This window comes from Blennius ocellaris (assembly GCF_963422515.1).
Source record: "Blennius ocellaris genome assembly, chromosome: 6".
Lineage (NCBI taxonomy): Eukaryota > Metazoa > Chordata > Actinopteri > Blenniiformes > Blenniidae > Blennius > Blennius ocellaris.
The window spans coordinates 6,126,421-6,140,855 of record NC_137655.1 but is presented as its reverse complement, the minus strand read 5'-3'; the positions used below and the strand labels follow the sequence as shown (position 1 = coordinate 6,140,855).

Sequence of the window (14,435 nt, the reverse complement as noted above, 5' to 3'; positions counted from 1 at the left end):
TACATCAACAAAGTTCAAGTGACTTCCTTTCCTTGATTTTGACGTATCTCCATATATCATGCATAATCATTGAAGACAAACACAGATTCTCAAAATTCCGAGAAGAAATGGAGAATTGGACAACAAGGAGCTAACATGGTTTTAAAATGTTCTAGGAAACAAGACATTTTGAAGTCAAATATTTAACAATAGCAAATTTGTGCAACTTGTGAGGTTGATCTTTCATAAAAGGATCAGGTTTATGTAACTTACACAGTTTCATGGCTACAGCATTGAGGTAAACTGAATTGACTGTTGGAAGCATTGTTCGAGTTAAGCGACCACTAAACATTGTTGATCTTGCAACAATAAAGCGGTTTTCTCAGTTCTCCAACGACGCTTAGGTCACAAATTAGTATTGTTTTAGTGAGAAGCAAAGGCTCCAGCTGTCTCGACTCTGGTCTGGAGAAAGAGAAAATAAGGAGAGTGTAATGATGCACACAAAAACTGTTGACACCGCTGCGTCCATTGAACTCTGTCATTTCAACACTTTACAAGAGAATCTACAAAGAAAACCCAAATTTGTCCTCAATGCAACAGTGAAAGCCAAAGACATTATTGGTGACGATGTAGCATCAGTACCAAAGTCATAAAATCAGCCCTCGTTTCAAGTGAAAATGGAAAACTTTCATTTCGCTTTGGGAGTCTGTTTAAACGACCACGGTGGAAGTTTTTGAAAACAGTTTGACTCCGTCTCCGTGTAAACGGGGGAAAAAAGATGCAACCTTTTGAAGATGCAACTTTTTTTGTGGTGGGCATGAGGTTCTATGAGGTTCTTTTCAGAGAATAGATTATATAATAGAGCAGTGGTATAACATTTATGAATCTTTAACAGAAGTACAGTGATTTTTAAAGCTTGAAATGTTTGAAAGGGCAAAATAGTCAGGGCCACTATAAAGAACTCATCCAAACCTGGGTTACAACGTTTTTCCAATTTTCCAGTATGGTAAAACTGCCTACATGTACATTTCTTACAAGAGGATGACACGTTAGTAGTAACCACACTAAATTTGGATTTTATTTGGTTTAATAACTTCTGACATTCTGTACTGGCTGAAAAAACTGGACAGGTGTGGTCTTACACACACACACACACACACACACACACACACACACACACACACACACACACACACACACACACACACACACACACACACACACACACACACAGGGTGGATGTCTCCTGGTTTTATTAAGGAAATACATCGTAACTTAAAGAGGGATTAATATTTAATGCTTCAAGTTTCATCCATTCATCGATTCAAAAAAGCTGGGATTATAGGATTGTACTGTCAGTAATAACGAGGTGCACGAGTGTGTGGACGATGTTACGTAGTGGCACATGATGTAATGATGGATTAACACACAGATGAAGCGTGTGTTGCACCTCTCGGAGACTCTTGCACTAACAGGAAACTTCTCACCCATTACATGAGCGAGATATTTCCTCCTCGGCGATTGACCCTCAGATGCATGCTGGGGTTTCCAGCCGTGGAGTGCAGATCTAATGTGAAGTGAGGGCGGCACACTGTGTGACTTTCTTCAACCTTGCTGGTCTGAGTGTATGAAGTAATGTCTGTCAGGACCATCTATCCTCACTCGACTGCAATGAGCCACGTGCATTAAAGTCTCGGGGACTTTGGGAAGAAAAAGAAAAAAACCTCTCAGTTTTGTTTCATGTGTAAAATATAAAATCAGAACTCTCATGTGTTTCTATCTTTGTAATCTTTTGAATTAAAGTCACTGACTAGGAATTGGTACTATCCAGTTAACATAGGTGAGTGTAATTTAATAATACTGCTAAATAATGAAAATATGATGATCAAAATTATTGCCATGCTTCCAAATTGAATTACGTGAAGGAAAGATCATTATGGGTCTCATCAGAGAACCCTGTGGAGCTCCACAAAGACACATCAGTGTGCTAAATGCTATTTAACCCAGTAATATTCTTTGATTTCCAAAGAACTTTTCAAATAAAATACTGCACATTGTTGCACTATTTTGCTCTTGGCTTCACAGCGAGAACATCTTGTGTTGAAGCTGGAACTGGCACAAGGATCGACCCCTGACCCTGAACACGATGAAGTGGTATACAAGATGGCTATTGAATAATCCACACAGTTAATTCTAAACAATACCTTCACCAAAGAAAATGGAAAAAACACTGACTGAATGGTCAGTGTGATTGGCCACATAAATGCCTTGCCTCAATGATTTTAGAGAAAGAGAGGAGGTTGGATATAAATCTGGGGTTTGCTAAAAAAAAAAACCTTCAACGAATAGAGGGCCTTATTAAAAGGAGATTAATTGTTTGACTTTGAATCGTGTGTTCCATTGCCCAACGCGAGGGCGTGTAATGTCTCTACAATCTGGTGTTAGCGTAAAGGAAAATATAGAATTCAAATTGACATTGTGAAACGCTCGTAAAATACTTTCGTTCCTGATTATCTTTGTATTTATATGTGTCACGATGCGCTCTGACGCCTCTTAACCATAGTGCACTTTCGGCTGTATGGCAAACATAATGCAAGCGATTATAAAACATTACTGTGTGTGGTAATGAAATTTCCAACTTTCTGCTCACAGTGGAAGCGTTCCACCCCACTGGCTTTTTAAAGCACTTTCCTGCAGTTTCCTCCCCACCCACGTATGCAGCTGCACAGCGATGGAAGACACTTGTTCCAACAACTGGCACATCACAGGACATTTCCCACTTAAAGCCTGGGAAGACAGACCTGCATAAAGGTTCTCTGTTTGAATTAGTCAGCTTACTTTTGATTGGCTGGGATTGCGGTTTTGCCATGTCACCAACATCGGAGTGCTTCGAAGGGTATGACTCAAGCCTGTTGGTTGCTGTTCTGGTGGGACATCTCTTTAACCTCCACAGCTTCATTCTTTCTCACAGTCATACACATTGTTTTCCTTCACTTATTAACTCACCAGTGGTGGTTATTCACTGGTTGTTGTCTTATTACTTATTGGTTGGTATGTTAAGCTAACCTTGATCAGTGATTCCCAACCTTTCCTACAAATTCTTACCATCGTAAACTTCAACGACCCCGTCCACCACACCCTGGACAAATACAAAGTAAGTTGAAGGAACTTCATAACACACTATGTGACACACAGTTTCTTTGTTATATTCTGGAACAATGAGCTCCTTTTCTGTTTGGGTTTACACTCTGTCTCGGGGTGTTCCGTGGTCTGGTGTCACTTCAGCTTGATGTTTCTAACTTTTGTTCACCAGTTTTTCATATTCAGCTCTAATTTGTCTATTAGAGCAATATTCTATGGAATTCTCTTGGTCCAGTCTTTTTTTTTCCCCTTACTTTTTGACCAAATCGTCTTTCTCCTGAGCTTGCCTTTTAAGTTTTTTTAATTAGTTTAATTTTTAAATAAATAAACTCTTAATGTATATCATTAAACTTAGCATTTTTGTGACAAATTGATTAAATGCTGACTCATCTATTATATTTAAACATTGGGGTCAGACACTCCCTGTTTTGACATCACTGATCTTTGTTGGGGATATAACTATAAACAATCATTCAGTCACCAACGATCATCGACTTGAATGATCTCAATTCTCTGCAGGCTGACTGGATTCACCGTCCGTAATGAAAAAAAGTTGGCCATATGGAAGTATATCAAAGTACATTCAAGACTCCTCTACAGCCAGTTGAGGTGGTTCAGACATCTGATAAGGAGACATCCTATATTCCTCCCTTTAGAGATTCAACAGGATGGGACCCTGAGGTCGACCCGTGCCCGATTGGAGTGATATTATCTCCCAGTCGGCCTGGCAATAGTTAAAAGTCCCTCTTGAAGAAATGGAGCAGATTGCTCGAGGCTTCTTTGCTCCACATACTGCCACCTTATACAAACTTTGTGTGTGATGTATGGATAACCTCTAGCCCCTCGCCAGAAGGGCCGCAAATGTTGGAGATGAGTTCCAGGCAAGTAAGGAAGGGCTGTTCCAGTGCTGACTTAAGTTCAACACTGTTTGTTTTTACTTGTTTGATAGACATTAGTCTTCTATGCTGTACCATCAGAAATATAGGCTTTTGAACGGGTTCTCTTTAGTCCACTAAGGCCCCCATTTAAAAAACAATGTTTTCAAATGCAATTGGTAAAGTTCTGCTGCGTGTTGGGTGTCTGTTTCCAAGACAACGGAAATGCTTAGTTTGTAGTTGAGTCACCCAAAATAACAATCCAACTTGGTCTTCTGTCCATACGAATGGACATGGAGTTCAAAACATTGCCGTGAAAACGCGAAACCTTTCTGAGATAAAAACTTAAAAATAATGAAATTTAACTTGAAACGTAGCTGTGTGAACGGAGCCCAAGTTTCCTGAAATAATTTGAGATTGCAACCAAAGAACAGGGTTGCTTTAGTGTCTCAGTTTATTTTAATAAAGGAGTTTTGGTTAACAGAGACATCCAGGGTCTGCGCTTACGGATGGCCTCTTCTTTACATAACATTCTTTAACTTGAATGCATTTGTGGATTCAAATCCAGACAGTGTTAATGCACAACTTCTTTTCTGGTTTGTTCTTCCACTCATGCAGTGGTTACAGACAATGGTCAGATCATGTTGGATGCGTTTACCAAACTTTTTATAATTTGTCATGTACTGTAGTCAAATTAAGAATTAGCAATATCTCTTGAATTTGTAAAATGTCCACATTTAATGAGATATTATTATTATTATTGATTATGAATTGTCATAATGTGAATAAAATACAAAGTTTGTTCCATGATGCATTACTCGGAATAGAATTATTTGGAATAGATTTGGAATAGAAGCTATATTTCCAGGTTTTATCATTACTCATTAATTAATTCATAACTATTTATATATATTTCACATGCCCAAATAACCCCTCCCCTCATCAGCCCTCCAAAGCAAATGACTGAACAAGCTATTCATTATTGAAACTTGCAAATTTCTTGACTTGTCGGCATTCTCATAACCATCGTGTGAAAACTGAGTCAAGATGAGGCTTTATGCTTCGCTTCGTTCTCGTTCCAGTCGTGTTTTTACCTGTAAAAACCTTTTCTATCATCGGGAGCGCAGTGCTGTCCAAACAGCACGTGTGTTGTCTTCTGAACTCGCGCAGCAGAGTTGAACCAAACCGCGTCTATCTTCCCTGTTTGCTCTGCGGCGCGCACGATTATGTCCTCGGTTTTCAGTGAGATGGAAATGTTTTCTTACAACCACTCCTCTGCGTTTTCTCCGCTCACCAAAGCAACACTTGATTATATTTTGTGTACACGCTGCCAGGCAACTGCAGAGGACCGAGCAGCGTGCGGAACAATGTTGGAAAGTTTAATTTTGCACTCAGGCGGAACGACCTGATAGTGCAGTGCTGAGAGATCTTTTAACCGGGCTCCTGAAAGATCCTTCCCTTCCACCAGACGTTTTGTCCAGACAAATGGAATACCACAGAAAGGTGCTCATATTTTCCACACTCACTCGTTTTCATCCCTCATGGGTACATTTTAAAGAGTAAAAAAAAGATTCCTATTGTTTAGAAGAGATTTAAAAAAAAAAAAAAATGAAATGAAATATAGGACTGATTGGCTTCCGGAATCAGATATTACTTTATTTATTTATTTTTAATCCCACGATTCTAAATTTGACAATCTTTCAGGATGTTGATACAATTCCAATGTTTATATTTATGCTGACAACTTCAAGATGAATTTTCATCAACGAAAAGCACAAAAAACTCATTCTGTAATGGTTTCCACACACATCTAGTGTGACAGTTTTCAGGGGTTTTTTTTGGTTTGTTTTGTTTTAACAAAGTCTATCTGCAGTGTTCTTTGTGTGCTCGGGGGAAGCAGGCTCAGTAGCAGATCTGTGGAGCAGATTATCTTGTAATTACTCCAGAGAACCCCCCCAAACAGCCCGGGAGCAAGAACAAGGACTCTGTCCAAAGCTTCATTTCATCAAACAGTGGCTGTGCCTGAAGAGCCAACACTGACTTTGTATCCAGCACTCGGCGGCCATCTTAATCAATATGTAATGAGTGGTCTGGCACTGCTGGCTCCGTGAATAACTGGCTTTGTTACTGTTACAGTTTATTAATGATAGCACAAGACGTCACTTCTTGTTGAAACTGTTGGTTTGCAATGTCTGCATGAACACAGAGGTGTTTGAAAAAATGGCCCATGACCAAAAAGAAGAAGACATTAACATTAAAATTGTAGAAAGCCATGCTGTGAATTCACAAGAATCAGCAGAAATCCTGAGCCCTGAGAAGCAAAAACCTTCTATATTAACCAGGTAGCGCTGGTAATAATAGACTTATGTTGAAAATTCGTAAGATGATCCAAGCCATCGTTTTCTTTTAGACTTCTGCAGTATTTGCAGCTCTTTAGGCTCCTGACTTCTATAGTTATTCATTTCCATGAAGAGTCAGAGCATCTTTGACAACTTTTCAGACAGTTGGGTTTTTGGTGGCTCCAGCCACCGGTCCTGTAAATTGACCCCTAAAACACAATGAAAGTTTGTTGTTTTCACTTGCAAACAGAGCCTATGAGAGATTTACAAATGCAGACTGTTAAAGACAAAGAAGTATGAAAATATCATGGATACATGGAGCAGCAATGAACAATAAACGGTGATACAGTATTATAATTGTTCTGTAGGAAAAAAGGAGTATGCTGAAAAGAAAAAAAAAAAGCTAACACCCAAATATCACCCGACTCAAGCAGGATGTGAAGCCTGATCACTTTAAATGGGCGATTTCCAAAGTAAAACAAGTGTCATGATTAATTTCTGCACATGTGGAGTGAAAGCTGGTCTGTCTCTCAAGCAGTCATCTTGCTGCATATGTTATTTCTGGTCCTGATGGAAAGGTGGAAGCATTCGCGATGATTTGTTTGTTGTATATAGTCTAATGGGCCCCAATAGCGTCGACTATGGGTATGTGTGCGTCAGAACTGGACAACAGAGTAATGGGAGAAGGCAGTCTGGTCTGATAAATTATGTTTTCTTTTTCTTTTCATGTGGATGGTAATTTGCTTTGCTTACCTGGCAAATATATAACACCACAATGCCTCATGGGATGAATGTAAACCAGCAGAAGTTATGATGTCCTGCTAAGTCATCCATGTTGTTTGACACATAACACATACATATACATGGCTGCAGGCCAGCAACAATGTCTCCTACAAACAGTATCATCTGACCTCATTGGCCTATTTCAGCAGAACAAACCACCCTGGACAAATTAGCCCCACCTCACATTTTTAAATACCAAAAGTAAGGGTGCCAAACATAAGGTTCGTGGGTCAATACTGGCCCACAAGATGCTCCATTCCAGTGGTCAAACCGCCAAACAAATAGTAAAAAAGTTTCAAAGAAAAAATTGTTTATTTTAAATATAATTGTTGAGACTGATGCTTCCATGAAAGCACTCGCTGTGAGCAAATTAGCATTAGCCTCTAAGCCGTGCAATTTTGTTTGTAAAAACACCCATTTTGCAAAAGCTATAGGGTAAGTTTCTTTTTTGGGGGGGGGGACATTTCACTGTATTTTGCACCAGAAGGTTTCATTTAATTAGGTTTTATGTTGAGAGTGTGGTCATTTTTCAGAGCTTATGGATGGTTCTTGGAAAATATAGACATTTTCGAACCTCTTTGAAGGTTCAGTAAAGGCTATGTCGCCATAGAGAGGAAGCTGTTTTGGTAGGTGAAATAGGACCACCAATAACATACAGAATAAATGTGTCCATGACTGCTTATCCGATTCTATTTTAAAAGTTTTTTCAGTTGAGAAATCAAATGTGTCCTTATATGTATGTGGGTGTGCATCTCTTTTGCCTCTGTTCGCAGCAGTGTTTGAACTACAGAGGATATTTGCCCATGACTGTGAATATTTATCTTTTTGTGCCTGTCTTGTAACCTCGCAGTCCATGTACCAACCCAAAAATAGATCAAGTTTCTCATATATATATGAGATACCAGCGTGCTGGTTTGTTGACTCTGAGGCTCCAGTTCAAGTGTCTCTGGGGGGGTGGGGGGGGCTGAGAGTGGAACATGCATTTGGGCAGTATGGGAACAGTTCTGCTCAGCCTGGGAAAGGAAGCAGCCTGTCCATTTCTGTTGCGCAATCCAATTAGTTCTGAGCTCCTGATAAGCAACTCGACCAGATCACCACACACACACACACGCGCGCTGTAGTCGGTAAACCATCCCGCAGTGTCTTCTGGACATCTTCAACTTATTGAGGATCTTCAAGAAGAATAAACACAATTGAAGGTACGTACAATGAGAATATCTTTGTAACTTCTCGCCTTCTAACTTGAATTCAGATTGAAGAACTGAAACATTTCTTGACTTCAACACCTGGAACTAGTTTGTTTTCAGGATTTAAGGGTTGATTTTTGCCCCGTTTTACCAAGTCAAAGTTATCTACATTCTAATATAAGCTCAGAAATGGCATGTGTGCATAACAGAGACATGACAAACCAGAGCAAGTGATTCCTCTCCTCCATTCTGTGGGAACATCTGTTTTCAGTGCTTGCCTCCCATGAGATAAATTCATTAGTTTATGGGAATGTCCAGGAAGCAGATGGACAGCATGTCTGTTTGTTACACATATCACGGTGCTCATCTTATTTGAATTTTTAATGAACAAAGCTGATTTCGAGTTTAAAAAAATAAATTAATAAATAAATAGAAATCTCCTTCTGTGGATGATCGGCTCACGCATTTCTTTTCGTACCAAGGAATTTGATCTGAGGAGATGAATCTTTATTGTGATTTGAATTCATCAAAGCTGAAGTGTGGGGGAGGAGGCCGGGAAAGTCGATGGATTTTCCAGCTGGACTGAGTGTCAGGTTGTTAGCCTGGACATGACCGATATCTCAAACTGAGACAACAAACACAATGGAGAATGTGGATGTGTGCGCAGGAAGCAGAGACCTCATCTGGCCGTGACACAGCCACCAGTCCATCAGTGAGAACACGCTGTACAGTATTCATGTAAAAGAGGTCTCGCGTTAATGTGCATTCCTGTCAGAGCAGCTGGTCTGGAATGAACGAGAGAGAAAACATCTGTACTGCGACAAAGTTATGATCACTTATTCTTTTGATATAACATTATTTGTTTGTTTATTCTTTTAGATGTTGACTGTTCACTTGCTGACACTCCCATTCATCTGGACAGGTAAGCTAAATTGAGGTACTAAAACCAAAACAACAAATAAAGGGCTGGGAATCAGTGAAGTCAGGGCTGGTCGTTATCCAAAAACGTAAAATGTTTTCTATTTGGGTAAATTCTCAGTAAACATTGGTATTGTTGGTGTTAAAAAAGGACTTTAAGAGATCTCTTATTAGCCATTGGAGGTGAGGGAGGGTGAATCGATGTATGTCATGAGATTATTCTAACTCAATCCTGACATCACTTCTGCACAGTAAAGTCTGTTGTATACAAAAATATTGCTTTTTTTTTTTCTTCCAATGAATCAGGTGGTCTTAAACATATCGATCTCAACCCCCTCCTTCCCACAATCTCTTATTTTGACATAGGTTCAAGTTTGATTAATTAAAAAGATGCAATGTTCAGAAAACATGTGGAAGGGTGGGAATATTTTTTAAAGGAAAATGTATGACTTTATATTTATAAATGAGCACTCCTTGATAGTCAAGTATAACAATGTAAATCAGGAGTGTCAAGCACAATTCAGTTCAGGGGCCGGACCAGTAAAATAGTGCCATAAGAAATACATTGAATTGAATTAAATGTTTTTCTTTGTTGTAGCACAGAGTATAAGTTAAAAATGTTCTCGCAAAATCAAAACATTACTGGAAATGTTCAGGAAACTCTAATATGCAAAATACAGTGAAATGTCTCCTATTGACATTTTCATGACATATACTCCAAAAAGACCAACTTTAAAGTTTACATTTAAAGGTTATTCTACTGGTCCGGCCTATTCGAGATGAAATAAAGCTGCATGTGGCTCCTGAACAACAATATGTTTAATACTCATACTCTAGATTTTCACAATTCATATGGATAATACCTACAATCTCAACCTAAAACCAATTTTATCGAAACCTTCTGGGGCAATATTGAGGAAAAGCTTCTTGGGCATTTCACTGTACCGATTGCATTATGGGTATTTTAACCAAATCACTCCGACAGCATGGCTTTGAAGCAATTTTGATAGCACCGAGGTAACTACCTTTCATTGCAGCGTCACTGATATCTCAGCTCTGGTCTCAGTGTTGTGTTGTGTTCGCTACTTTTAAGAAATTTGCTTTTTAAAAATCAGAGGTGGAGACTTTGTGCTGTTCCCAGTTGGGTTATTGTCAGGAGGGATTCAAACCATGGGTTGGGTGACGCGTGCAAAAAGCAACAGATTATCATAAAGATGCCTATGTTTATCAATAATTGATCATAACACATTTTCTAAAAACAAAACAAAACTTGGATCGCATGACAGCAAAGTAATTATCGGTGCAATATCAGCAAAGATTTGTTTCCCCTGCTGCTTCAACTTTTTATTTAAACTATCTTTTATTAGTCAAATTGGCATTTAGTGCCAGTATTGGGTGACTAAATTGATATATGTTGCTTTGATATTCAATTGATGAAAGGATCTATGTTGGCGGCTGCCCTGCTATGTTTAGAGGTCTGAATCTTGGAAATAAGTTTGCGTTTACTCAACATGACCTTGTTCTTTCTTGTGCTGTGCAGTGCTTCCTTCTCCAGGATTGGCGGTGAAGTTTGTTGTTCCACAGTGTGACCGGAATATATTTGATCGCAATGTTGAAAACTGTCTGTCGGACTTCAACAAGAGCATGGAATCTAGTGGCTATCAGGACCAATGCCCATGGCCTACAGTGAAATGGTAATTTCTCTCTTTCCCCTGAAAGAAGGACTGTTCTGTTCCGACACTCAGTCACATACATAGTAAACTTATAAGATCTGTGTGTGATTAATCGAAAATGAACTAATCTATGCGCCTGCTTTAACGGTTGCTGTTTGCGTCTCGGTATGTATGTGTTGCATGAGCTCAAGCCCAGCGAGCGAAAACACAGGAAGTCTGGATAAAGTGGAACATTACGCACATTTTTATTGCCTTTTCAGTAAAGATATATAACCTTCAGTCATGGGAAAGTCAGATACTTTCCTGTCTCCTGGCTACATTCGGTGCCGGTCAGAGTTTCAGCTAATTAGTCATATTTTAATGAAAACTTGCGAGACTGTTTCCAGACATAGGTTGTTTGTGGAGACTTAGGTTTTTGCCATGCCACCTACTGCAGAGAGCAGACTTTAATTATAGCTTTAATAATCCATATTTTACTATTAACACGAGTTGAGGCTGAGCTCCTGTAGAGCTGAAATGCTGCGTTAGGGCGGAGCATCAATCATCACCAGGAGCCCGGCCTGTTGATCAGGCTTCCAGCTGTCGGGCTCAATTGGACTTCAGCGGTTGTTTTCCACTCTACAGGCTTGTTGTGACAACTGGGTGTGAGATTTATGATAATTTAGTGAGGTGCTGCTGAGTTTTTTATCCTCAGGACATGAAAAAGCATTTTCTAACTGTGAAACATAAGATGCCTAATAAACATGAATGAGTGATTTCTGTTTTTTATGAAAAGCATGGAGTCACTGAAATGAGATATATTGTTGAAAATGTAAAGATTTAACTTTCAAGGATTGCGTTGTGGTTTTGTTTTTAGCTTATAATTGCACAGCACTGGTCATGCACGTCACTCGAGTTAGGATATATTTGGCAGCAGGTTTCGGGTGAGTTAGGGTGATCCTTGAAAATCTTGAAATTTAGGGAACTGACAAACTCGGCCGAGAACTCAGGTGAAAATATCCTGTTCTGATGTCAGGGTGACCTCAGGATGTCACGGCAACTCCAAAACAGCAATACGTTTGGCCTTTTCCTGGTATATAGTGGTTACTACCAGGAAAAGTGTACCAAGGGCAAAAACAAAAGTCTTGTGAGCTGGGAGTTTTACTGGGTGGTTATGGCTCAGGAGAGTCTAATCCTGGTCTGGGATGAACCCTGTCCTGCCTGTTTTAGGTGTCTCTCCAGAGGCTCCTTGTTGAGCTTTTTAAAGGAGGTTGGTCGTGAGGTGTGTCGAAGCAGGGCAGCATCAGTTCACTCCCAGATAGATCCACAGTCGGATCTTAGAAAGAAAGGGGGTTTGGTCTTAGCATTATTGTAGTTGTCAGTGTGATGAATTTGACAAATTATAAACCAAACACACCTCTGTACTCAATTATACAACCTGAAGGCAAAGGAATTTCATCTGTCGCAATAGTAAACCTCGACTGAAGTGTTTTGTAGAACATAAGCGAAGAGTAAGTTGTTGACTTAGTCTCCACATTTACCAGCTCTTACCTCAAAACCTGTGGTATATGGTGGGAAAAACAAACCAAATGGGCTGTTTGGGGTGACTGTACACCGTAGATAGGTGTACATTTCAGTGTATGCGGTTTCTTTTGTCTCTGTCTGTCTGTGTCTTAATGTACCTGCCATTGGTATTGGGGATCAGCTCCAGCACTTTTTACTGAATAGTATTGAGAATGAATGGATTGGAAGACCTGACGCCATTGAGTCCATGGAATGAGGAGAGAGAGAGAGAGGCCTTAATATTTGGTGGTCATAGATTAAGGCCTGGTTTGTACGTCAAACTTTAAAGTGAAAAACCCTCACGGAGGTCTTACCAAGACCCTATGAAAACCCACACACAGAATTCATGAAATCCTTGTGAGTTCTGGGATCATTTTAAACCATCTCACTTCATCCCCTCGCTTTCTCTGCAGGTCCTACAATAAACTCAAATACTGCGTGGACAACTGGGCGAATGTGTCATGGTGCAAGGGGTGTGGCTTCCTGGCAGATGACATCTTCTTGGAGGTCCACCAGATGTACTTCACTCTGTGCGGGAAAGTCCACGACCCCCCGCTCTTCACGCTCATCATGTTGATTGCTCCACCCATTATAGTCACATTCTTTATGCCCCTTCTCTGTGTGCATCTCACCACCTGGAACAGGGAGATGCCCGGCACTTTGGGTCTTTGAGTCGGTGATTTGATGGACAAAAACCACAGACATTTTAAAGCAGTGTTCTCCTAATGGTGGTCGCCATTCTGAAAGTGGGCCAAGAAAACAAAGCTGGGGTATTGGGCCAGCTGAAGGTAATTAGAATATGATTCCACTGTGACCACACTACTGTTGTTTTTGGCGGACTGTTTTACCACAAAAAACTGTACACCTCTAACTCATCACACATATTTAGATCAACATGATCTAATCCACTGTTACAGTCTCACATTATGTACATTATGTCACAACATGTGGTCATCTTGAAACCAGTGGACCACTGACGGCATCAATTCAAGGTGTTTCTCTTGACACGTACACGTGATGGAAAGTAACTCCACCTTTACCTTCTCGGCCAGTCGTCCTATCCGCGGCTGATATTGGCTAAAGCAAACTGTGATCATGTCGGTTGCTATGTTTATGTTTATTGCCTGAATTCTTCGTCTCTTTCTGTACCCTGCATCACACAGTCACAGAGCTGTGATCAATTGTCTGAAAACGTTCTTTTAGATCTAAAATTCTCGAGCCTTGTGTATTTAATCAGTGCCAGGATTTCAGATTTCATCCGATCTGTCTTAGGATGAACAACATATGTGATATACACTTACAAAAGGAATGTCCAATGAGTGATTATGAGTGTTGCTAAAAATGTTCCTCTCGCCTGGGATGTTTGAAAGCAAATATTTCAAACTTTTGTTTGTCAAGTCCTTGAATATGAGGGATGGGTTTTGAATGTGTTTCTGGGGAGCTTGAGAGGGTAAAGAAATATCGTTGGAAGATCCCCCCCCCCCATCACCCCTCCAACACATTGAAAGACAGTTCATCCTCTTCACATGATTCACTAAATAAAAGACTGACCAAAGTGTTTATTTCTCACATTTTAGTACCGGCTTACCTTATTGCCCTTCCTCCAGGTGTCATGGATGATTTGTGTGTTGTTCTTAAAGCTTTATTTATTTTTGGTTGTGTGCAAATATTTGACATTCTTTAGAATGGTATGTCTTGTATGATTGATGCTGTATTCTGCTTTCAAATTAACAATAAAATCTTGAAAGGGAACCTGAAAGAAATGAGTTGCAGTTTTCATTCGATGTCGATGTGACTGGAAAACTTTTGATGGATTGTCTCGAGAGCAATAATGTCAAACATGTGGCCAGTGGGCTTGAAACAGGCCACAACAGGGTTCAATCTGGCCCGTGGGATGATCTCACAAAGTACAAGAACACCAAAGAAGACATTAACTCAATTTCTTAATATCTGCTGTTTCCGATTTGTTGACAGGAGTCTCACTGTCTCATTAGGAAT

The 14,435-nt window shown here is 39.9% G+C and overlaps 1 protein-coding gene across 1 annotated transcript; it reads left to right on the top strand.

Moving 5' to 3' along the window:
* The first annotated feature begins 8,205 nt into the window (after window positions 1–8,205).
* LOC308131046 (receptor activity-modifying protein 1) lies at window positions 8,206–14,153 on the top strand. The gene is made up of 4 exons (XM_080497604.1): window positions 8,206–8,316; window positions 9,184–9,226; window positions 10,763–10,916; window positions 12,851–14,153. The coding sequence occupies exons 2-4, from the start codon at window positions 9,184–9,186 to the stop codon at window positions 13,107–13,109; spliced, it is 456 nt and encodes a 151-aa protein (XP_080353730.1). The 5' UTR covers window positions 8,206–8,316; the 3' UTR covers window positions 13,110–14,153.
* The last annotated feature ends 282 nt before the right edge of the window (window positions 14,154–14,435 follow it).